This window comes from Anarrhichthys ocellatus, unplaced genomic scaffold (genome assembly GCF_004355925.1).
Source record: "Anarrhichthys ocellatus isolate YVR2014 unplaced genomic scaffold, GSC_Weel_1.0 scaffold23, whole genome shotgun sequence".
NCBI lineage: Eukaryota > Metazoa > Chordata > Actinopteri > Perciformes > Anarhichadidae > Anarrhichthys > Anarrhichthys ocellatus.
In genome coordinates, this window is record NW_022280053.1 from 2,174,329 (window position 1) to 2,197,489 (window position 23,161).

The 23,161-nt window shown below is 41.1% G+C and overlaps 1 protein-coding gene across 1 annotated transcript in view; it reads left to right on the forward strand.

Annotated features, from left to right (window-relative positions):
* Positions 1–21,576: 21,576 nt before the first annotated feature.
* lamc3 (laminin, gamma 3) overlaps positions 21,577–23,161 on the forward strand; it is a 98,052-nt gene continuing 96,467 nt past the window's right edge. Inside the window, exon 1 of the mRNA XM_031860425.1 lies at positions 21,577–22,190. Within this exon, the coding sequence (XP_031716285.1) occupies positions 21,803–22,190 (388 nt within the window). The 5' untranslated portion in view covers positions 21,577–21,802. The remainder of the gene's footprint in view (positions 22,191–23,161) is intronic.

Below are 23,161 nucleotides of genomic sequence, written 5' to 3' on the forward strand. Positions count from 1 at the left end.
TCATATACTTCAGACATTCATATATATATATATACATTCATATATATATATATATTCATATATATATATATATATAATGGACTCCAATATCATTCTCTAAAAAAAAATTTGCAAGATTTCATGATAAGCTGTTTTATGTTATTATATTTACATTTTATTTTATTTTTACACAAGTTGTATTTAATGCATGGATACTCAAGAAACCTTCAATGTAAACTAAAGTAAATTGAACCGTGTCTTAGTCCATGGCTGTCTGGTAACCACAGCAACAAATATACATTGACACACAAATCAACTTGACTGCTTGCAAATTACGGTGTGGATGGTCAATCCTAAAGGTCAGATTTGAGAAACAAATTGGATTTGCCAGGAGCAAATCGACATCATCATTTTTCTAGTATTGATGACATAAAAGGGTAGAAATAGGGTGACGAGTCAGCTACTGTTAGCTGTTTACGTCACTACGTCATTACACGTCTTACATCTCAACATTGCAGTTGAGATCTAATTGTTTTATGGCTGCGTTTTTAGAAACAACACAGCAAGATTTCATAGTTTTCACCCTGCAACATCAACGTCCAGATACGTACTTCCAGCAGCCAAATAACATTATTTTTTACAATCAACACTTGAAATGATGAAGGCACTTGCAAATGACAAAGTAGTTTGTTTTTCCAAAATGTACCAAAACACTGGGCTATTGTGGCTCAGAAGGTAGAGCGGGTCGTCCCCCGGTCACTATATCGGCCGTTCAATCCCTGGCTCCTCTAGTCCACGTCGATTTGTCCTTGGGCAAGACACCGAACCCTAAATTGCTCCCTCAGGCTGTGCCATCGATGTGTGAATGGGTGTGAATGCTTAGTTTGCCATCAGTGTATGAATGAGTGTGTATGGGTGAATGACATGTAGTGTAAAAGCGCTTTGAGTAATTTACCGTTTACCATTCACACCTAAAGAGTTCACTGATCCCACCTTCGACGCTATGAATAGTTTGGAGTGCTATATCGGCAACAAGCGCTAATCCACCATCGATTGCACTTGCAGCCTGGTTGTAAGCGAGCTAAATTAAGTGGCATAAGGAATAGGTGATCCTTAGTATCATCCCCATTTAACTTAATGGTGAGTCCCAGTTAATTGTGTTGTTTCTTTCACAGTGCCTCACTTGTTTCCGGCTAATCCTACGGGCGATCTATATCAATACTGACTATACTATATTCAATGTCAATTGTCTGCACATTTCATGCAACAGGACAGTGGGAAACATTTCACGTGTGAACTCTCTCTGAACATATGAGTGTGTGTGTAGGTGTGTGTCTGTGTGTGTAGGGGTGGGGTGATGCACAATCACCAAAAGGGCACTTCTGTATGGATTGTGTGCTGTTGTGGAAGGAAACTGGCTAATGAATCTCAATGACTTGCAATTACAGCTGCTGTACTTACATGCCAGACTCTGCCGAGCATGTCGGGGGAGAGAGGCAAGCTGCTGTTACTGCAGCGGGGCTCCTTCCCCAGGTGCTGCGCTGCGTTGTGTGGAGAGGCTGTTATTGATTCCGCTGGAAAGAGCTTCTTTATTAAAACCCGCATCTCAACCATCTGGTATGAGGGTCCTAGAGGTGTCTGTACAAACTTCGTGAAAACTTAATCAGCAGTTTCTGTCCGAAGTGACTGCACTTACCCTCTTAACACAACATGGATTATTTACTCGCCGACATCCGTCATGATGACCTTTGAATCACAAGCCCTTTGATCACTTCATGTGAATAGGCAAAGCTGACATTGGAAATATCGGCATGGCACAATACTGTTGACCTTATGTAACACTGAATATAAAGAACATGCTTAGTGAGGTCATTCACTGCCAACAGAGACTAATGTGCCATGTTGCTTTAATTCCCTCAACACAATCATTTTACAGACATGCCCATATGGAATATGTCATGGTCCAACATTGTGGTGTAAACATCCTGCAATTCTTTGCATGTTCTATATACATAATGTGTCCAGTGCATGGGGGGGGTTAAATAAGCTTTGAAATGGATGTAAGTTTCAGTGAGCAGCACCTTGACTAAGTACTTGCTGTGTAAATGCTACAGAGAACACGTGCTCATACATCAAAGACTGTCATGTGTGTCAATGTGTGATAGTTTTCTGCTCATTAATGTTCACATTGTGTAAAACAGTTAACCCAGGCTATATGAGTAATGAGGCCAGAAACTTGTCATTTGACCAAGACTGTAAGTGAGTTAACCCTCTCTTGCAAAATCACAGCAATCATATTTCATCTTCATACATATAGCTTTGATAAGGTAGATTCATTAAAGCGGTTTGTTATCGTGGATGCGACTGTTGCTAAATTGTCTTTACTTATAAATAATCTGCAAGCTAAGCTGGGGGCTGAGCATCATCGCAGTACGAGCAAAATTAGGGTTTTGGATGATTTGAATGCTTTTCATGTTCTTAAGCGATTGCATTATAATATCTGTTGATGGGATTGTTGTATCAGTTCCCATTGTTAAAATTCCTGTTTGTCTTGGCTTTGTCTCATTATAAGTGCACTCAAGTCAGCACTTACCAGCAAGTTTATTGAATCAACATCTCTTTTAGATTAGATTAAATAAAATGAATAATACAAAAGCTACTGATTGCTACAAATTGCTGAATACGCATGTAAAAGAGGACACGTGCATGCATTCGACACACCTCTCACCTTTTCTGAAAAGCTAAAGATGTAAAGATATATCAGCTGGCTTGTCTGTTGTAGAAAAGCTGCACTGTTACATTTCTTGAATAATTAAAGGGCATTGTGAATAATTATGTTTCTATTAACCGAGCACAGGGCTTGATTAGATGGCTTTATATCATTTTCCAATCTCAATACATTGATTTGGTAAGTGGCGTTAAAGTTATGTAAATATGAAAGGTCAATAAAAAAAGAAATGAAGGTGTCTTTCTGAATACTTGTCAATCACAGGTGCTCAACCTAGTTTAATCACATTAGATCAAATATCATGTGCATCTGGCTACAGAGCATGCATCTATTTTTCTGAGAAAACACACCTGTCATCGGTGAGTCGATACAGACTAGAAGGGCAGCCAAGGGTATGTCGTGCACACTCATAATGCATATAGTTAATTGTGATTCAAAACACACACTTAATGACTTGACAAATGGTTAAGCTCCTGTGTCTGAGGTTTGGGGACCTATTCCCGATGCACACAACATTTTATTTGTCATATATTCCTTGTTGATATGCTGTATGCCTTCAAACAAGGAACATCCACAAGACTGCAACCACACTGCCAAATCAAGTTGTGCGATCTGCATAATATATCATCAAGGTTGTGACAGACATGAATTAGTTGTGGTGGTGTATCCTGGACCCAAGATACAGGCCTTTATCTTCAAACCGCTTCCTTCTCATCTGCCCTATCCCCTTCCTCTCCTCTGTCACTGTGGAACAGAAATGAATGCCAGCATCTTGCCAGCCATTCCAAAGCTCTACGTTGAGATATCCTTCTTCAAAGGCATGTATCAATGCTGTCCACTCTCACCTGTTTTGAACTTCTTTTGATAAGCACTTCAATGCAAATAAACCCACATCTGGGCATGTAAACCAGGCATTGGTTGATGTTGCTGGCATCATTGAAAAATGAACCAAATCACAACATTAGTGTCTGAAAGATGTTTTCCTGCTCCACAGTGTAAACTCTCTTCAGCCCTCATTGACATGTGGAATATAGGCTGAATTATAAAAGCAGCTTTAAAAACACTTTGTATCAAGGCATGTTTAGTCTGCTGGTATGTTTGAATGCTGATCTTCCTAAATGCAATCAAGGTGCACATCATGAAAATTTGAATAACAAATGTGAATGTCAAAGTGAAACACGTGATTATGTCATTTCTGTCAGCCATTTTGAGTCAACCAAGCTTAGAGACAGGACAGAACAGAATAAAGACACAAAGAGTTTAGTGGGATGGAAATACTGAGAAAATTGGTAAAATGACTGAAAAAGGTTAGAAGGAGAAGCAAAGGACAAGAGGAGGATGACAACAAGAAGGAAACAAATTATAGAAAGAAAAGTGATTCAACAAGATCTGCAGTGGCCCAGCAGCAGCTGTCACTACATTTGTGCCACACCCCACAGCGTCACAACTGAGTCCAATGAGGAACAATGAGCTTTAGAAATCCACAAAGGTCACTCACTGCAAGGATCTCCCTTCTCGCTGCAACCCAATCAGAAATGCCACCACCAGAGCTCAAAAAGAAAATTCAATAGTAAGGAGATGGGGGTGAAAAAAAAGTATTAAAAGAAACCTTAGGGAGAAGAAAAGCAGAGCCAAAGACTCTGAAGAAAATATTCACCTTTAACTGACAACCTGGGAGCAGAGGAGCAGCAGGGGGCTACAGCGGGAGATGAAAGGAGAGAACTGAAGAGGGAAGGAAGAATGGAAGGAAACAAAAAGGCGACGAGAAAAGGATAACATTGATGATGGCACAGGGAGAGTGTGTACTAAATGGAAGGCAGAGAATGTTGAAATGAGACAGGGCCTTAGTAGTGGGGCAGAGCGAGAGAGAGAGAAAGAGGGAGAGAGAAAGAGAGATGATAGGATTGGAATCATGAGAGGGAGAGCAGGGCAAGAGGGAAAATATGCTCCAGCCTTAGTGTGTGAAAGAGACACACAGAGCTTCTTGAATCCCAGGTAAGTGTGCTGGCCATCCACTCCACACCCGCTCAAACTCAGTGGGAGGAAAGAAAAATAGAGCAAGGAATGAATATATTATCTTTATCCAGCAATATATCATTCAGGAACATGTGCCACTTAATTGTCTCACTTGAACTTTACAACGGTTGAACTATTCAACACCATAGTAATGCATTTCATTTTAATAAAGCCCCTATATGCAATTAATGTACAGTGCTGTTTCTGCCCAGCTGTCAATGTCCATGTGGCGTGCATTCCTATGGCAGCTAATGCGGTAGAGTCCACATGATCAGAATATATAATACCTGGAATTTAATTGTAATGCAGACCGTGTGTCTAACGGCACACTTTCTCACATTTTGCATGTTAAGGCTAATTTAAGAGCTTGGTGGTACCAGCAATCCATTTGAGAAAATGAACAAAAAGTATGGAATAACTTAGCATCCAGACTGGGCAGTAGTTTAAGGCACTTCCACATTGGCTTCACTTTTCAGAACCGGAGGTTGCTGCCTGATAATAGCACATCTTATGTTTGTTATTCTACCAACTTTGGACTGAGCCAGGCTAACTGATTCCCCGTTTCCAGTTTTTATGCTAAGCTAAGCTAATTTCCTGCTGGCTATATGACCCGAATTTGATGGACACAAAATATTTCATTCCTTTGTGTATGGCAAGCAATCCGTTATTTTAGAGCCCAGATCGGAGCTGAAACAATTCAAATTTATTCAGAAAACGATTTGGGGAGAAATCGAATGTGTCAAAAACATTTTTACAGTATGTAATTTGGAAACTGTAGGCAAAGACCAGTGACTGCCCAGTGAGTGGTGCATTTGTCCAATCAAGTGTTGGAAGTGTTCATTATTGATGAGTGAGAGACGGGAAGAACTGTCAATTATCTATTGCACTGCCTACTTGAGTTGTTTGTCTCGAGCTAAGTCATCCATGGCACTGCCAAACCAGTGAGGGAAGCAAAACTATGGGGAAGGCTCTCCCAGATCACCTCTCTGCTCTAACTCAACAGGCCTCCGCACTAACAATTCTTTATGCTTATGACACGACTCAAATAGATAAGTTGCACAACAAAACTGCACCCACAGTGCAGAGTTTTTTTCTACATGCATATAAGTGTTGCTTATTTAAACACAGTAGATTATTGACAGGATCTGTCAGTAAACTTTGGCAAAACTTTTGGGTAGAAAGTTACACTTCATTCAGTATGTTGCACCCAGGATGATTCCAATTTGCCTCCCATCCCCACATAACTTTGATCAACCAGATGAAATTAAGAGACAGAGTACACAATGTAGTTGTACTCTGTACAAAAACTAGCTATAAACGAACAGTACCATTCAAAGTGTCAACTGCTCATGTTGCTGGATGTGATGATGTACAATCGAAATAGTTAAACCCCCAACCAGGTAGGAGGAAGAAAAGAGTGCTCTGCCTTCATATTTGATGTAAAGTATGACATCAATATTAGATGATGAGTGTACATTGCTCATCCTGTTTGCTGGGGCCATTTAACCGGCTGTGCTGTTTCAATCTCCTTTACTCTTGAACTCTGATTCAACTCGTTTCATGTCCTTTGTTCCTCTGCCTCCTCCGGAGAGTGTTGTACTCGGTTATCAGTTGACTCATCATGTACATAGTTAGAGTGAGTAGTAGTTAGTCTGACTACTTCAATCCCTGTTTGAGATTTTTACCGTTTTAAGCTTCCCCTTCAGCCTCACCCTGGAAAATCGGCGATAACAGTGATTTGTTACCTTTGTACTATTTGGCATTGAGGGCTGCTACTTTTCGCCTTGTGAAGTTGAGGTAATTTAAGTCTGGCCTGAAAGGCAAGGGCTGCCTCAGCATACATTTCAGTAGTGACATGCCCTCTTCATCATGCCATGCTGCTGGCATCAAAAAAACAAAACATCAAAGCAATATATTGCTTCTATAAAGAGACAGTGTCAGTGAAATACTGCCACGACTCTAAGGACAAGATTGTCAGTTTCCGTATTGTAATTTTGGTTTAGTCTCTACACACTAGGTTTTTGGGGATTTGTGATATTGGGGTATGAAAGTAAAATTGACTTGAGCTGACATGAGGGCAAGGGATGAATGTCCAGAGGAGACGGGGAGAGTCGTTAGTGAAGGTTATGTTAGGTTATGTCTATTAATAGCGGTCGCTTCATTGCTAAAACTTGCAGAATTGTCTCACAAGTTAGATGACCGAAATAGCAAGATGCCAATCATTCACAAATTCCTCGTCTAGCTCTCCTTTCATTACCTGTTATTTTCTGTTTTACTGTCAACTACAGGCATAAAAACACATAGAAAATGCCCCCTAACATATAGTACAATACCAGCTAATTGGGCCTCGAGTGCATCTTTCTCAGCATGCTGAAATTCAAAACTCTTGATGGTATAAATTTTTATGACTTGAGTATGCTGTTACTACCACAAATGTGTGTAACTTTATACATTTTTTCATTTGGGCATAAAAAAAACAAAATTAGTCAATTGATCATAGTTTTAACACAAAAACATTGGGGGTGTGTCGACAGGGTCGGGGTTCTTGATATGTAATATGTGGACGGATTTAATACATATACACAAAATGTATAATTTACAAAATAGGTTACGTACTGAATGAAATCAAATGTCAGGGTGTACAACCTGTTTAGTAAGAAGTGAAGGAATGGGGAGTGGAATAATAATGAATAACTGTAGATGGCAAAGTATTAGGATACACACTGATATATGCTGAGGCATGTACTGTCCTCCAATTGAGTTCAGGATGACTTTTTCCTGTGCTGCGCTGCAGCATCCCTAATGATTCAAACCACCGAAGTGCTTAGATCATTACAAGTGTGCTTTTACACAACGCACTCATTCAAAGTTTGCACCAACTAAAAACACCCACGGACTACATGAGTCGACACAACACTGACATACAGGTTTAAAAAAGATCTTCTCTGAGCTGTGAAATGTCAGTATGAATGACCTCATAGCAAAAATCGAAAATATGAACTTCTTAAATTACTTTACACTTACCGCAGGTCACTCTGACGGCAGACAAGTCGACGAGGTCTGTGTACTTGCTTTTGGAATTATTAGGAAATGTTGGATCATTTGCCAAGTTTTCCTATGAATTATGGTTAAAAAAATAAATAAATAATAGCATCTTCCATGCATGTTGGCATAAATTCTACAACTCAAACATTTTGGATGAACGACACTTTTCCAAATGATAATCCCTCGTTTGGTGTATGGACGATGGTGGTGTCACATAAAACTGCTTGGTTAAGTTTGGTAAAAGATGGGTTAGAATAAGTATTTAATGTGTAGATTACATAACTTGACGTTATTTGGTCTGGTTGGTTAAAATATCAGCTGAGATACATTTATTTAGAAATTGAGCTCTTTAGGCTTGTCTGAGATGGTGGAAAACCAGTTAAGGTCACTAATTTAAGCAGCTCAGAGATGCACACATTTACCATGTAGTCCTAATCTCCTTCAGAGATTTAATTGAGCTTGCGAAGGGGTCATTACCACTAGCAGTGACGTGAGCATTCACTAGAAAACATGCATCCAGAGCATACATCATCAGGCACTGAGGAGGTGTTAAGTAGACATGCAGTAAAAAGCAGTTCTTTACATAAATCAATACACCACCTCCTCTACCTTCCTGTTACTAATAAACAAGGCCTATCTAGCAATAGATACTGTATATATTCAGCTACAGCATGGGTGTGGAGACAGTTTTCTGTAAAAATTAAAACCTCTTGGGCAATTTCACTTCAACACATGTAAAAATTCGTATTTTTTTTCTTTTTAACTTTGTACATCCTTTAACTTTGTACAAAAAAATAATGTACAAACCCCTGGAGTCCCTCAGTGGTGGTATTTATTTTCATTCAGAAGAGGTGACTTCTGCCAAGAGTTCCCTGGGTCAAACTAAATCACATTGCAAGCAACTCACAGAATTAATCAATTTCCAATGTGACTGTGTCATGTTTCTACTATGCTATCAAAAATACTTTTAGTATAGTCTTCTATAGAGGCTTGGCTGTTACAGTGCTTATTTCTGTCAATTGGCATAAGAAATGTTTTTTTTGCGTAAAACTGAAAATATGGGGAGGTTAGTAAATGTTCGAAGCTGTGACTAAAGGACTTGTCACAGAAGTTTATAGTTTTGTTTCAGTTGTATGCAGAGTGAGTCAGTAATCACAAACATGCAAACAGACTTACACATAAAGCTACCTGTATGTTCAAAAAAACATGTACTAGTTCAACTGCAAATGTTGGGAGAAAACATGTGTAGTTTAATTATACCAGCATGCAGGAACATGCATTATCACCTTGGAGCTATTCATCACAACTAGGGCACATCCAAAGAAAAGCTGTATTTGTGACAAAAGGATGTGCATACACAGACGTAGACCCTACACACACATATTATCTCACTAAGCAGAGAGGGGTGCAAGAGAGTGTGTCTATACCGAACCGTGACAGGTCAACCTTGCAGAAGAAAATTTTAGAAGGAAGGAGTGAAATAAATAGGACAGTTACGTAAGGAAAAGAGGGAAATTAGCCAGCGGACGTCACAGCACTTAGCCTCGGGGTTCATCACAGTCACCACATACTGAGATAAGCCTTGGAGAGGACAATAAGGAATACCATTATCTGACAAATGGCCTCCGCTACAATGTCATTGTAAACTAGGCATATAGGAATCAGAGGGTGCGTATCAACACATGGAAAGGAATAACAACAGCCTGGACATTAAGACTAATGCTTCCCAGTGATAATCCCTTACTTCTTACTTTGAAATGATCATTAAGTTGCACCACTCTGATATAAATGGGACATTTCAGTTCTTTAATCTATGCTTATATAATCCTCCATTCTGTACTAGAGGCTCAGAGCTCAGGCAGTCTCACTTAAGGTTGGACATTTGGATAAGGCCAGCACCAGGCAAAATCATTTTCTCAACTTTCAATGTCTTTTTTTATGTTATCATAAAAACCTGCTGATACACATAGAATATTGAAGAATAACACTGGGCAGCAGAGGCCCGGTGATATCTTCACATTATTCAGGGTGCCTCAGTAGCCTTGTTCACACATACACACTCTCACCCTTCAGTGATAGCCCTGATGTGAGATTCATGTTGTCATTCGCACCTATTGTTTACAGTCGCCCCGCCTCCTCTTCTCCATCCATATGGCTGGTCCCCTTGTGTTGCAGTATTCTCTGTAGCCTCTAGCCTCTCACCATCCCCACCTCCTCCCAGCCTGCCTCCTTTCCTCCCTCCACTGACTTTTAAATGAACAGAGCACCCAATGGATATATCACTAACTCCATTAAGCAGACACTGTTAGCCTTAAGGTGCAGCCCCGTGTGTGAGCATGTGTGCTTCTGTATATGGATGTGCAGTGTGTGCATATAGTGAGAGAAGGGAAGAGAAGGAGGAAAACGGGCAAAGAATGGAGGTAAGGAGTATATGCAATGGTGTTTGTGGCTTAACTGCGTGTGTGGGAGGGCTGCAGTACTGAGGTAAAATGAGCAAAGATTGAACACAAGCACCCACAGTCCCCCTCCTCAATTCGTCACAGGTGGAATAGCCATTAAATGAATGACCTGGTCTTCCCGGTTGCATGTGTGTATGAGGTTGTATGTGTGTGTAAACAATGCATGTGGGTAGATAGGAGCACAAACAATAACCTCAAATAATGTAAAATATTACATGAAAGATGAGTAGGGATAAAAGACCAGACAGAGGTAAGACCGTATGAAATGAAAATGAAAATGTGATTTACAGAACATCTCAAAACAGCCCTAGGTCTAGCTTCTACACATGAATGAATCATATTTGTCCGTCAAAACAGACATACCCCATTAGTTATGGGTACTGGACTGGACGATAATCATCTTTATGTGTTTCCGAGGATTCCTAGAATACGTACTGCCTGTAGATACAGGAAGAAGCTTTAACAATATGGAACTGCAGCAGCAATGTGAAAAGACACACTCTTTCTCCATGCGTCACAGATCACCATTAGTGCCACCACCTCACCTGTTATCTCAATGGTGGAGTCAGATTTGCTGGAGGAACTCTGAGTAGGATGTGTTTAACTTCAAAGTGCTACATTATTTGGATGTATAGGAATCAGACATTCTGCGCTTTAGCGAGATCAGGTGCTGGTCTTTTGGTTGTATTCATCAGCGGAGCTGACTTGGCTTTCCGTTCATGAGGTGTTGATTGACTCATCACTGCCCTTGTTGCATTCTACCACAATCAATGTGTGTGTGTGTGTGTGTTTGTGTGTGACATGAAGTAGAATTGTTGTCCCTTGTAGCCACAAATCTTCTTTTTCTGGGTGTATTCTTGCCAGAGGGTCATTTGAAGACTTTCATTGGTGTGACTCACCAAAAACAAACTTTTTAAAACATGGATGATGATTTAAATACTTGTTTTTTTTTTCCTGTTGTAAGGGCCCAAGGTGAGCGAGAGTGCTAATGCACCTTGAAGTGTCCTGGTTAAAACAAACCCGGAGGAAAGGTATTTGCGTTCACTTCGTTTGTTGTTTTTGTATATGAGGCAGCATTTATGTGTATTACTGTATTGTGAAGCAAATGAACAACATTTTTTCATATTCATGTGTTCTTGGTTTTTTAATGAGGGAGAAGGAATAGATATACTTTTTGAATTATTGTAGAAAAAAAAGACACAAGTTGTTGTTGCAAGCAGATATTTTTAGTATGTCATAAATTAATGTCTGGAGGGGACCTTTAAATTATGTTATAGCAAATAAACTACCCAACTTTCAGTTTCCCCTTCACCCTATACTCACTACTGTACTGTTTATGAAAGTACAGTGATAGTGAGGCAGGGGAGGAAATTAATAACATTGAAAATGAACTTCGGTACGGCAGAAAAAAGTGTTTTTTCTCCTTCTTGTCCAAACCTGTGTGGCCCCGCAGTCAGTCACACACAAATAGGAGGGCAGAACATTGGCTCCACTTAGAAACAGACTCAAGCACAAACCGGCTATGTCCAATTATGGGAGGCACAAATTAAAATTGCAGTGTAAAAATCTCAGAGTCAAATTTAAATGTAAAACTTGAAACCAGGGTGCGTGGAGCATTCTAATGAAGCCACTGAAGGGGATTAATATGCAGGGTAATTGCCGGATCTCTCCTTTCTCTCTAAAGCCCTTTTTTAATCAACAGTCAACTAATTACTTATCCCAGGAATGTTAGGAATAAAAAGCTGCTGGTTTCAAGAAGATGGGCGGACAGAGAGATAAGACAACGTGGCCTTCCCTGCTGTCCATTTAAAAAAAAGGGAAGAAAACAGAAGGAAACTCTGCTCTGAAGGATGCAAGATCTCAGGCGAAGCTGCAAATTCTGGGCCTCTGACAACAGCTTAACAACAGTCCAGACACAATAAATATCTACAATCCCTGTTTTGTTAGAGGGCCTCTGTCCAGCTCTGGGACCATTAAATCGTTCAAATAATTTTTCCCCTATATGGCACCCCTGTGCAAAAGTGTCATATTACCATGTTTGCAGGTCTTATGAAACTTTGAAGCTCTTTTGGACAGCAAGCTCTAAATTGATCCGTTTATTCTGTTCAGTGTTCCCAACACTGTAATGGTAAATTATTTTTATATCAGCCTTGGAAGCTGACAAATCCCTCTAGAAGGAAGACACAGTGTGAACTAACACTGTATGGAGCAGCAAAGTGGGCTGAGTTATGTTGGTCAGCCAGCGAGTTAAGGGGTACAAGGCCTCTGCAGTGCACTGACAAAATTTGGATGGCCACAACATGTTCCTGGTAAATTATTAGTGCAATTTGTATCAGTGTTGTAAAAAAAAAAAAACGCTTTTTGAAATAAGTCAAATGTAGAAAAATGTGTGAATTAAATATTTCGTGAAGAAGTTAAATATTAGTACCACTGAGCATCGCATCCAATGGCCCAGCTTAAAAGTGTGTTCACTGTGCCAATAATGGAAGGTTTGCAGTCAGAGGTTTAAGCTTTTTAGAGCTAATTAAATACATTCAGCCATAGATGAGCACTGTCTATGGCTGAAAGGACAGACATTTATAGACACACAAAATATAAAAAGGATAAGTAGTGTACTTAAAATGACAAATAATTGTTATTTTCAACCTGTGTGGGATGGTTTCTAAACACTAAATCTCCTGGTTAATCTCATTGACATGCATTAACCACCAATTGTCTTCAGTGTGTCCCTACCTAGCAAGTTGGGCTAAATATTCCTTGAAAGATGTCACATATTCTGTACTATTTAACACCTGTAGCAGAAGAAAACAAAGGCCTAGGTTTTGAAGGGTCTCAAGAGAAGTCTAATAGGCCTCTTTCAAGCAGGACTGATGCACTGATGTCATTCCGCCTAGCTGTTCAGTATAAAAGGTACGGACACGAATGCGGGGGGATTGTTGTCCCGCCCCTAAACCTGAAAGGTAGACACAGCGCTACATTGATGTCTGTGTATGAGGGAGACCATGCATGTCGTGAGTACACACACACATACGTTTGTTTCAAGGTAAAATAGAAAAGCCAGCGTACTGGCGGATCTTCGTTACGGCAGTATTGTGAACTCTCTCTGTAAAAGGGGCCATGGTGAAGCTATGGGGTGTATCCACCATCAGGTATGAAGAAGCAACATGTGAATACAATGACTTTGGAGTTATGGGGAGGAACATTCCTCTCGGTACGCCTTCAGCCCATCAAACTCTCAGTAAGACGTCAAGCAAGCAGTACCCCAAATTGTTGAAGTAACAGAGTGTTGATTTTTAACTTTAGACGGGTTCCCTTGCGACGTTTTGGGGTAGAAAACAAACCGTAATGACTGACAGCTAATGAGGGGATCATGAAAAGTTGTTTTTGTGCCGTATACTGCTCAAATCGCAAAAGTAATGGGTGGAAAAAGTTTGCTTTACCAAGATGGAAACCTCCCTGTTAGCTCAGACGACATAATTAGCTGTAGTATCTATAGCAATCTGGTCCTGGGTAGAGTCCTGGGTTTTAATAAGGTGGTGGATAGTTCTGCACGGAAAATGCAGGAAGAAATGTCGAATTTAAAACAGCTCATATTGTTACTGCACGTTGATGGCTAATTATTCAACACATTCTCACTCCCAACTCGTCACATATGGACACTTGGTCAGGATGCCTTGCCGTCACATTTTAACACGTTATTTTGAATATTTAAGGGGTTTTGCACTTCAGAATCTTTAATCCATTTTACATTAAAGTGAAAGTTGTAACGTTTTATATTTCAAGGGATTATTATCTGTTAAGAACCAATTTTAACAAAAGCATACAGTGGATCCAATAAAAAGCCTAAAGGCAGGTTTAATATATAATATATGTTTACATGACCAACCCTTCTATCCCCTGCAGAGTCAGTCAAACAGCCTGCAGACTAAGACTGCATATGTACAGTGTTACCAAAATGGCCACCAAGCTAGCTGGCTTACAAAGCTAGCTAGCTTGTACTCATTTAGACTTACCTTCTCTCCTTGTTGAAATTCGATGACAGAAATGTGCAAGTTGAAATTCAGAAATTTGCAAGTTTGATGGTGAAATTCGGAAATTCAACGTTGAAATTTGGAAATTCGACGTAGAAAAAGTGTTCACTGTCGTAAACCTGTTCACAATGCGACATGATCTCACTGAAACCTTTTCACACTGAAACATGTTCACCAAAATGTTTTCACACCAATTCTTCACAGTGATCCTGAAAGCATGTCTCTGAGTTAGCTCAGCTCTTTAAGGTGATGTTCTACAATTAGAAGGTTGAGTGTTCAAATCCATCCTGGAGAATTTTTTTTTGTCTTTATAAAGAGATTAGCAATTAAAACCCTTTGATATATTGAAATCCATACTCATATCTATTTACTAACCTAAAACATGGCATGCCTCCCTCAAATGTGGTGCGACTCCCTGAATTTAAACATTAAATGAAAATGTAAGGTTATTTGATAGTATATATTAATAAGGTGTACCTATAACTTTGGAGGACTCTGTCTGAGAGGCAGGGGCAGAGCAAATGTAAATGTGTACCAGCTGCATGCGGTGGGGCAAGTATGGCTGCTTATATAGCACTACATGCATTTTCTCCACATGGAAGGGCACCATTTTATCACAATTTATCTACCATAGGGGCATCATAGAGGGCACTTTTGCTTTGTTGCATGTTTTCTTTGGTGCACTGGTCGACGTGGCACTGACATGAGTCCACCAGTGTATGACACTGTCTTTCTCTGTCTTTCAATGGCTGTGTACCACTACTCGGTAAGCTGATCCAAGTGCTGCTCATCCATACACACCATCACATCCAGTCAAATCCAAACAGCAAATCAAACAAGTAATTTCAACCCTTAAAAACACTGCTGTTACAGTTCTTTAAATAGCAGTGTTATCATGTCTCCGTTATATTTTAAGCATTCCTCAGCAATGCCCACGTTTGTTTACTTGGCTTGCAGTTGGTTTTTTTTCCCATTCACATTATATCGGAAGAAGCGGAAACATGGACTTCTTATTGTGACAGCTTGAAAGCATTCCTCTGTTTTACTCACTGGAACGCCCACATCAAAATTCCTTTTTTATATGTATGAATTTTGTGTATGAAATCAAATCAAAAAAATTGTCTGAGAGTGAACATGACAGATGATTGTGAATGTTCCAACATTTTTTGATTCCTTGTTCTCTTAAGAACAGACATCCATTAGTTCTGATGCCAAAACAACACCGTTCTCACAATTATTCTATATTCATCCATACAGCTTTAGTCATCGACATATTTGTGCTTCTCTGACACCTGCATGTGAGCAGGTGGTTTTGTCTGTGTTGTTCGACAAGCATCCCTTCTCTGCTCGTGATGTACTGCTTCATTTGGCATGTACTGTACCGGAAGAGGGTAGCGTACACCCGAGGTCACAGATGATTGGTCATTTTCAATCTGAATTGAAATTGAAATTGTTAAAAGTCAGTGACTCTTGGACTCCTGCTATTATCACGCCATACGTGGTAATAGTCACGTCGTGGGATATCTGTCTTTGAAATGACAGGCCTGATGGTGCAGTACAGTCAAGGTTGTGGCATCATGGATAATCAGCATGGCAGATTAAAATGGACTCTAGGCCCACTGTCCATCGTTCATTATCACATTTCCTTCAAGTACACTGGTGGCCCAATGGTTGGTTTCATAGGCGTCCAAGGTTTATGGTCATCTAAGTCGTAGCTGAAGTTAAATCCACATCTCCTGGTCCCTAACAAGTGTCCTCCACCACTAGATCATCTTCACAGCTGACCAAAGTGAAGAACCAGTGATTGATCAGATTGAAGCTGCAGAAACTTCATCTTCATCAAACTGCAGAGAAACTAAGTTTACAGGCTGAAACACTTTGATGCTTTCACATTAATATCTCATCTCTCTGGCGTTGTCTTTTAGATAGCTCAACTGGTAGAGCAAGTGTTCGCTGCAGTTAAGGTTGCTAGTTCAAATCCCCCTCTTGCCTTTCTGTGCTTTTGAAGGAAACAACCAATTTAAGCCATTTTAAATGTTCTAATCCATACGCTTAAACATTTACATTTCAGCAGTTATGTCAGTATAAAACAGCGAAGGTTGTTATTTTAAGATGTCCTCTGTATGTATGTAATGTAATGGACATTAACTTGTATTTAGTACGTTGTATGGAGTTAAGTGAGCCATTTGTCATCTTGGAGTTGAACCAGGCATCTTTGAGAAACAAGTACGAGACGAAAAATGTGCGTGTATCTCCTGCGCGAGTGAAAATAACGGGAAAAAAAAGTGTAGTGTGATTGATTTGTGGCTGCATACTGTTTTGCTGGTCATAGTTTAGAGGCTAAGCAGCATGCTGATTTCATTCCTACTGTAGTCAAATTGTTAGGATGATATTTTTTATCGCGAGTAAATCTTGTTTAGTGATGAATTCAGACCTGTGGCATGCTCTCTCCTTGGTGATGTTGATGTTGTTGCCGTTTGACAAATTACTGTGTGGATTACAGCCTTGTATGGCCTCTAGTTTCATGGTGGTAAACTGGTAGTAAAAGTCGTCCTAGGTGTGTTGACCCTGACGTGTGTGTTTTATCAATATTCTTGCCCACCCTGTTCAGCTGCTGCTGCAGCACCTGAGACTGGGAGATAAATCTCTTCCTCCGTTATCTGAGGAGACTCTGGGCAGCAGGCACATTCCGTATCATAAATATGTAAATGTCGGATATTCTTTGTTAGGTAATAATATTCACATCATATTATATGATATGATAAAATAAAACTAAGATAATGTTGGGTACGCTGTGGTACACAAGGATTAAAGACAACAGAGCAGTTAAAGACTATATATCAGTATTTTAAAGTGATAATAGAAATTATGTAGCAGAATGTGATATTACATTACAGTCATTTAGCAGACACTTTTATCCAATGCGACTTACTATTCAGATTCTATCACATTCACCGTAGGCACAACTACGGGAGCAATTTTGGAGTTAAGCATCTTGGTCAAGGACACATTGACATGTGACTAGCGGAGCCAGAGCCGGGGATCGAACCGCCGATCCTCTGATTGAAGGACCGCCCTGCCCTCCACTTAGCCACATATCGGCAATATGTGTTGCTGTACCTTTAACTAATTGTAAATTAGGGAACTGTGCCTAATATTATTCAGGATTTGAGCCAACATCCTTCAGACTGCACAACTGTTACTCTACCTAGACACAGTGAGTCAGTGTGAACATGTTTCAATCTGTAAAAAACTTGTTTGTTTCTCCGCAGGTTGATGACGTTTCTGCAACTTTAAATCTGTTTCTTCAATTTGCCTTTCTCTCTCTGGTTCTCGATGGTCAGCTGTGAAGATAGTCTGGTGGTGTAGAACATCAGCTGGGGACCCGGAGATGTGGTATTGATCCCCTACTCAGACATCCAGAAATGTGACACACGTGAGTGAGTGCAATGTTGCATTGTGTGACGGTTGACTGAGCGCTGCACTTGTGCAACCCCCCTGCTGTGTTTAGGTAACAAAATCAACTCCTTGGTCTGGGTTAATAATAAGTGGTGTTATTTAAGTATAACAGTTATGAGAAAAATAAACTGAGACTTCTGGGTTTCACATGGTACACTAACAGCGGTCTCCTGGGTGAAAGTCTGGTGTTTTTAGACCCAACCCTCCACTCTGACCCACTCCCAATATAAAAATTACTCGGTCACCCTTCCTGGCTCACAATTAAATGGATTACATACAATTTGATAATGTGGGTTATGTATGAATTGTAGTGCATCACTTTTAGTAAGAATAGCTACAACGAGTTAATGAGAACAGCCTGATGTGTGTGATGAATGTGTGTGTGTTTTTTTGTCTACTCCAAAGAACAAAAACAATACATCTCAACTTGCAAATGTTCACCATCTACTAATGAGGAGGGAACAGAGAAAAGGTGAGCCCAGATGGGTCAAGCAAGCCAGTGAATTAAAAGTGCCACAGAAGGCACGACTGTTCTCAGAGGTTGAGTTGAGAAACACACAGAATTTTCCTGGTAATATCCGAGAATTATTCCGTATTACATCCATAATATTTAGCTAGTGGAAATATTTTTTAGGCACACTTTATTCTGTCACCAGCATGTGAACATTTTTAGCTTTGTGCGTGACAATGTTGCGACCACAACATAATTAAATGCAGTCATACAGTATAAACAGAGTCGTTATACATAAATGCAAAAGCTTGTTTTTTTTCACGCTGTACCAGAACTTTCATAAAGGTGTGTGATGCCAGGAAATCTTTGTGACGACGCAGCACTTGTGCAGCGCTCATTATTTTGTCAGATAAAGCTTTCCCTGCGGGGATATGGCAGCTGCCTCCTGCATTGCAAAGTGGAGCGCTGACAGCTGTGACATCGAATCACTGTTTGAAAGCGCAACTCATCGCTACGACATTGTGGCATCATGAAAAGGAGGCCGTACCTGCTAGTCTCAGTGCAGCAGGCTTCACATGGTGACAGCCCGCTGCACCAATCTGCGGCATGAAAGGGGTAGGTGGCAGGTGCAGGCTAAAGGATCTGTGGCACTGAGAGAAGTGGAAACGAGGATGTAAGACGCATAGGGAAAAGGAGTAGAGAATGTGGGAGGGCAGAGAGGAAGTTTGAAGTATGACATGGCACCGGGGGAGAAAGATGTCAGTGCAAAGGCAAAACAAAGGACAGAAAACAGCAGGGTTACAGCAAATCTGAAGTATGAACAGACTGACAATTATCTCATTTACAACGAACTCCGTCGGAAATTAATATTCTGTCCATATTCACATTCAGTTGCAGAGAGGCTGGGACCAGTGTATCACAAGAGTCAGACGCTTTGTCTAATGGTTCAGGCAGGGGTTCAAAAAGAGCTGGCCTTGCTCTGGTTAACACATATCATGCATCTTGTCTCCTAAACAGAGATGTATCAGTTTTGTGACATCATGATGCCTATCTTTTTGGTACAGAAAAAAAACGTTTGGTTACACTGGTTCGGAAAAAGCGCATGTATACGAGGTGTACGTTTCTACATTTATATCGTAGTGCGGGTATTGCGCATGTGACTTTCAAAGAGAACTAGTTTGTATGAAGCCAGAAAAAGTGACTCTACTGCTCGGAGTGTGCAGTCTATTTTCTGTGCAGCTCTGTGGTTGGCTTGTCTAAAATGGTTTCAAAGCAGTAGGGGGTCCCAGGGAATAGTATACCCTTGGGTGCTTTGCAGACGTTCTCCCCTAGTTTCATGCAGTTTCCCCATGCTGAGCTCATTCACCCAACTCAAACACTGCCCACAATTTTCAAGTCAAGAATACGACTCTGTCTGTTGATTTAATTTTTTTTTGTGGGGAAGAATTTGATTCCCCAGCTTCCCGGATGAGTCACAGGTTACATCGAAATCATTATTCTCGGTGGATGAATTCTGCAGTATCATGCTGATTTAACAGACCTAGACAGGCCAACTCATCTGCAGCTGCCCTCAAGAGAAAATGCACTGCCAGTTTCTGATGTACAGCAACATTTTCCCACATCGCCCCTTCCTTGCTAAGTGAATACAATTCTCTTTTTGCATATCGTTTAAACACGTTGTCATCCCATGCAACAGTTGTGTTCTCACATACTGCACGTGGCGTACAGGTGGTGTCATAATGAACCTACTCAGTGAATAAAAAGTGTTTTTCCAGAGGCATTAGATTATTCATTATAATGGCTGATCCACACGCAGCCAAACAGATTTGACGGCGAGCGTGCTCTCATCCAGAGGATTTCACTGCAAATTGATGTGGTCCCTTTTACAATGTCCCCACCTGAGTACTGATAGAGCCCCAATAAATCAAGGCAATCACAAGGAGATATGGGAAAGACTTTGCAGTAAATCCCACCGGGATCATAAATGTACAGCATCTAAATGTGTCTGTCCACACTACCTGTCCCTCTGTGTCTCGCCCTAACTGTCTTGATATTACTTTCTTTTGTTGTTCTTCCTTTTCTCCCTCTTCTTCATCTCAAACACTCCCATGATGACAATGATCCAATCATCATTTAGAATGTACTCGTCATGCCGATTTGTGCCATCACAGTAAATGTTCCCGGGTTTTCTGGGTGATTGGGCCAAATTTCTAAAGGGATTCGATGACAGTAAAATCATTAACGAAAAGAGGATTAGAATGTGCAGCGTTACAGATTATCATGATGGACTTGTCACTTGTGGGACTTGTTATACCACTTTGACGATGTAGTCTGCACGGCTCTCATACTGCGGTTACCACTGATAACGTCGTCCTGACCCACTGTCAGCTCTGTAAACACTCTTGCTGCTGTTTGCACTGTTCTTGCTGTTAGCTCCGATGGCTGCCTGTCGCTAGCGCAGTCCTCGCCATGTTGAGAGCCGTGTGGGGGCAATCCCTCAATATGCTCTGAAAACGTAGCGTCTTAAAATTAGTTTGTTTTTTTAAACACATAACATTCCCAGCGATGGACCAATGGGGCTATTACCACAATTGAACCAGCAGATAAAGAATCATTAACGAGTGGATGTGCACAGGAGTGGTGACCGTGGTCTCCAATGCCTCTACCTTCCCTTGTAAACTGTTGAAATATAGAACACGCTAGCATCCCCACCAATAGGTGATCTGTTTATTGGTGATGACTTACATTGACTTGTCATAGTTTCGCCACCTTTTAATTCATGGCTAAGTCTAATCAAACACTGGCAGATGGGTTGCATAGGACCCCGAGCAGTCCGTATGAATTACAGGGATATGCAAACCAGTTCTCACTTTCACGGTGGCTGGGCCTTGAGTGGATATTGCTGAAAAAGCAGTGCAGCTGCTTCGCTCGTCTATTTTTGCAAATAAATTGTCCCTTTAGGTCACAGAACTCCCCCGAGCGACATGTCTTTATGGAGATGACCCGTGCCGGCTGAAATATTCCAGACACTTTTAGCACCTCCAGTCTTCCACTGTGAATCACTGCAGTCAGCATTTAGCAGAACGTCCTGCTGCGAGGCCAACTGCCAAGCACATTTATCACCATATCGATGATATTGTGCGTTCCTGTAAGTGCTGAATGCAGGCGCTTTGGTACTCACTACCTCAATGCCCAGAGGTGCAACAACCTCACTATAGTATTATTTAAAGGTGTTATAGAATGTTTTTTTCCTGTCAAACGACATTAGTGCAGTCTGCTTTACATCTGAAGCTAATAGTGGTGCGGAGCTTGTGTTGAACAGCAGGTGGAGAAGTTTTCATGGACTGTTCTACTCTCCGGCCCCCACCCCTGTCCCTCCTCTGTCTGTCTCATGCTGCCCCTGATGAGAGGAGTTCCTGCACAAACTTCATTCCACTCCACAAAGGGAGAACACATGTTGGAGACTCACCGGAGTTAGGGCAGAGAGAGCAGACAAACAACAGTCTGGACTTATTTCTTGTTGTTGGATTTCTTCTCTCAAGTCAGGGTCTGCATGCGTTTGTCTTTGCATCAGAGTGTATGAATGTTGAAGTTTGTGTGTGAAGTGTGAGTGAAATTCGAAGTGCTTTTAGACATGGAAACATCCTTTGCTGTGAGTTCTCTTCTCCTGGCCCTGCTTCTCTCTCTTCATCTGCACCGCCGCCTCCTTGTTTGGGCCGCAATGGACTCCTGCTTCGATGAGGAGGGCGGCCAGAGCCGTTGCATGCCCAAGTTCGAGAACGTTGCCTTCAATCACACTGTGGTGACATCCAATGTGTGCGGCTCCCCACCTGAGGACTACTGCATGCAGACCGGCTCGACGCGCTCATGCCACCACTGTGACGCTTCAGATCCAGACTGGAACCACAATGCCAGCCTCCTGACAGACTTCCACAGGAATGAGGAGCCCACATGGTGGCAGAGCCAGTCCATGTACTATGGCATCCAGCACCCCAGTTCTGTCAATCTGACCCTCCATCTGGGTAAGAGCACATCAGCACATCCATAGTTCAGCCTCACCCTCCAGAACTCTTCGGTTTGACTTCCCTCCACTTGCAGTGTTTGTGGCCAGGCTGAGTGATCTAGGCCAAGCATGTGTGTCCTCAGGGTTCAATTATGGTCTCTGTTACGATAATGTTGTATATAATGTCCTATTTCATTTTAAAGTACTTGAAAGCTCTTCGTGTGCACTGCATTTGCTGTGTCCTGGAACAAAATATGATTATCAGTAATATATTTAGCGCCCCACAGAATGCAGGTGGTTTTTTAGTGGTAAAGAGTCCGGCGATGGGATTTCACATCGATGCATGTTGGAAGTATAGCTGAGTTGAGGTTTCAGCACTTTTTGCACTTTTCTTTTCTTTGCAGCAAGTATCTCGGTACATTGCTTTGAGTATACTGCAAGTCCATTGATGTGGAAATCTTTAATACAAAACAGCTGTGCTTAACAAACACATTCTTTGTATTATTCAGTCGCTGCTCTGAGCTGCTTTCATAAACACACACTTTGGCCCAGACATGGCTTAGACTGGGAGTGTTTGCGAGCATATAGCCACAAGGGCATGTCTGAGAATTTGGTTGGATTTAAAGTGGATGAGAAAGACACACACTTGCATCTGGCATGCCTAGATTGGCCCTAGTTTACATTTTAGCCCACGTACCACCATGGGTATTGGTGATGAACCCATCCGAATCTGGCTGCCATAAGCTGATGAGGCTTTTTTTTAGTTGGGCCAGAACTCAGCTAGAATACAGCCACCACACGCAGCCTTCATAGAAGCATGTAGCACGATTTGGACCAGGCCATGGCAGAAAATCAACCTTTTTGTAAACATTTTGGATTGAAATCCACATTTGACATTAGATCACATTACAAATTCAACATCTTCTGCTGCAGGCTCCATTCAATGTTTTCATCTTAGCAATTTTCAGGTTTCACTGCAACAAATATACA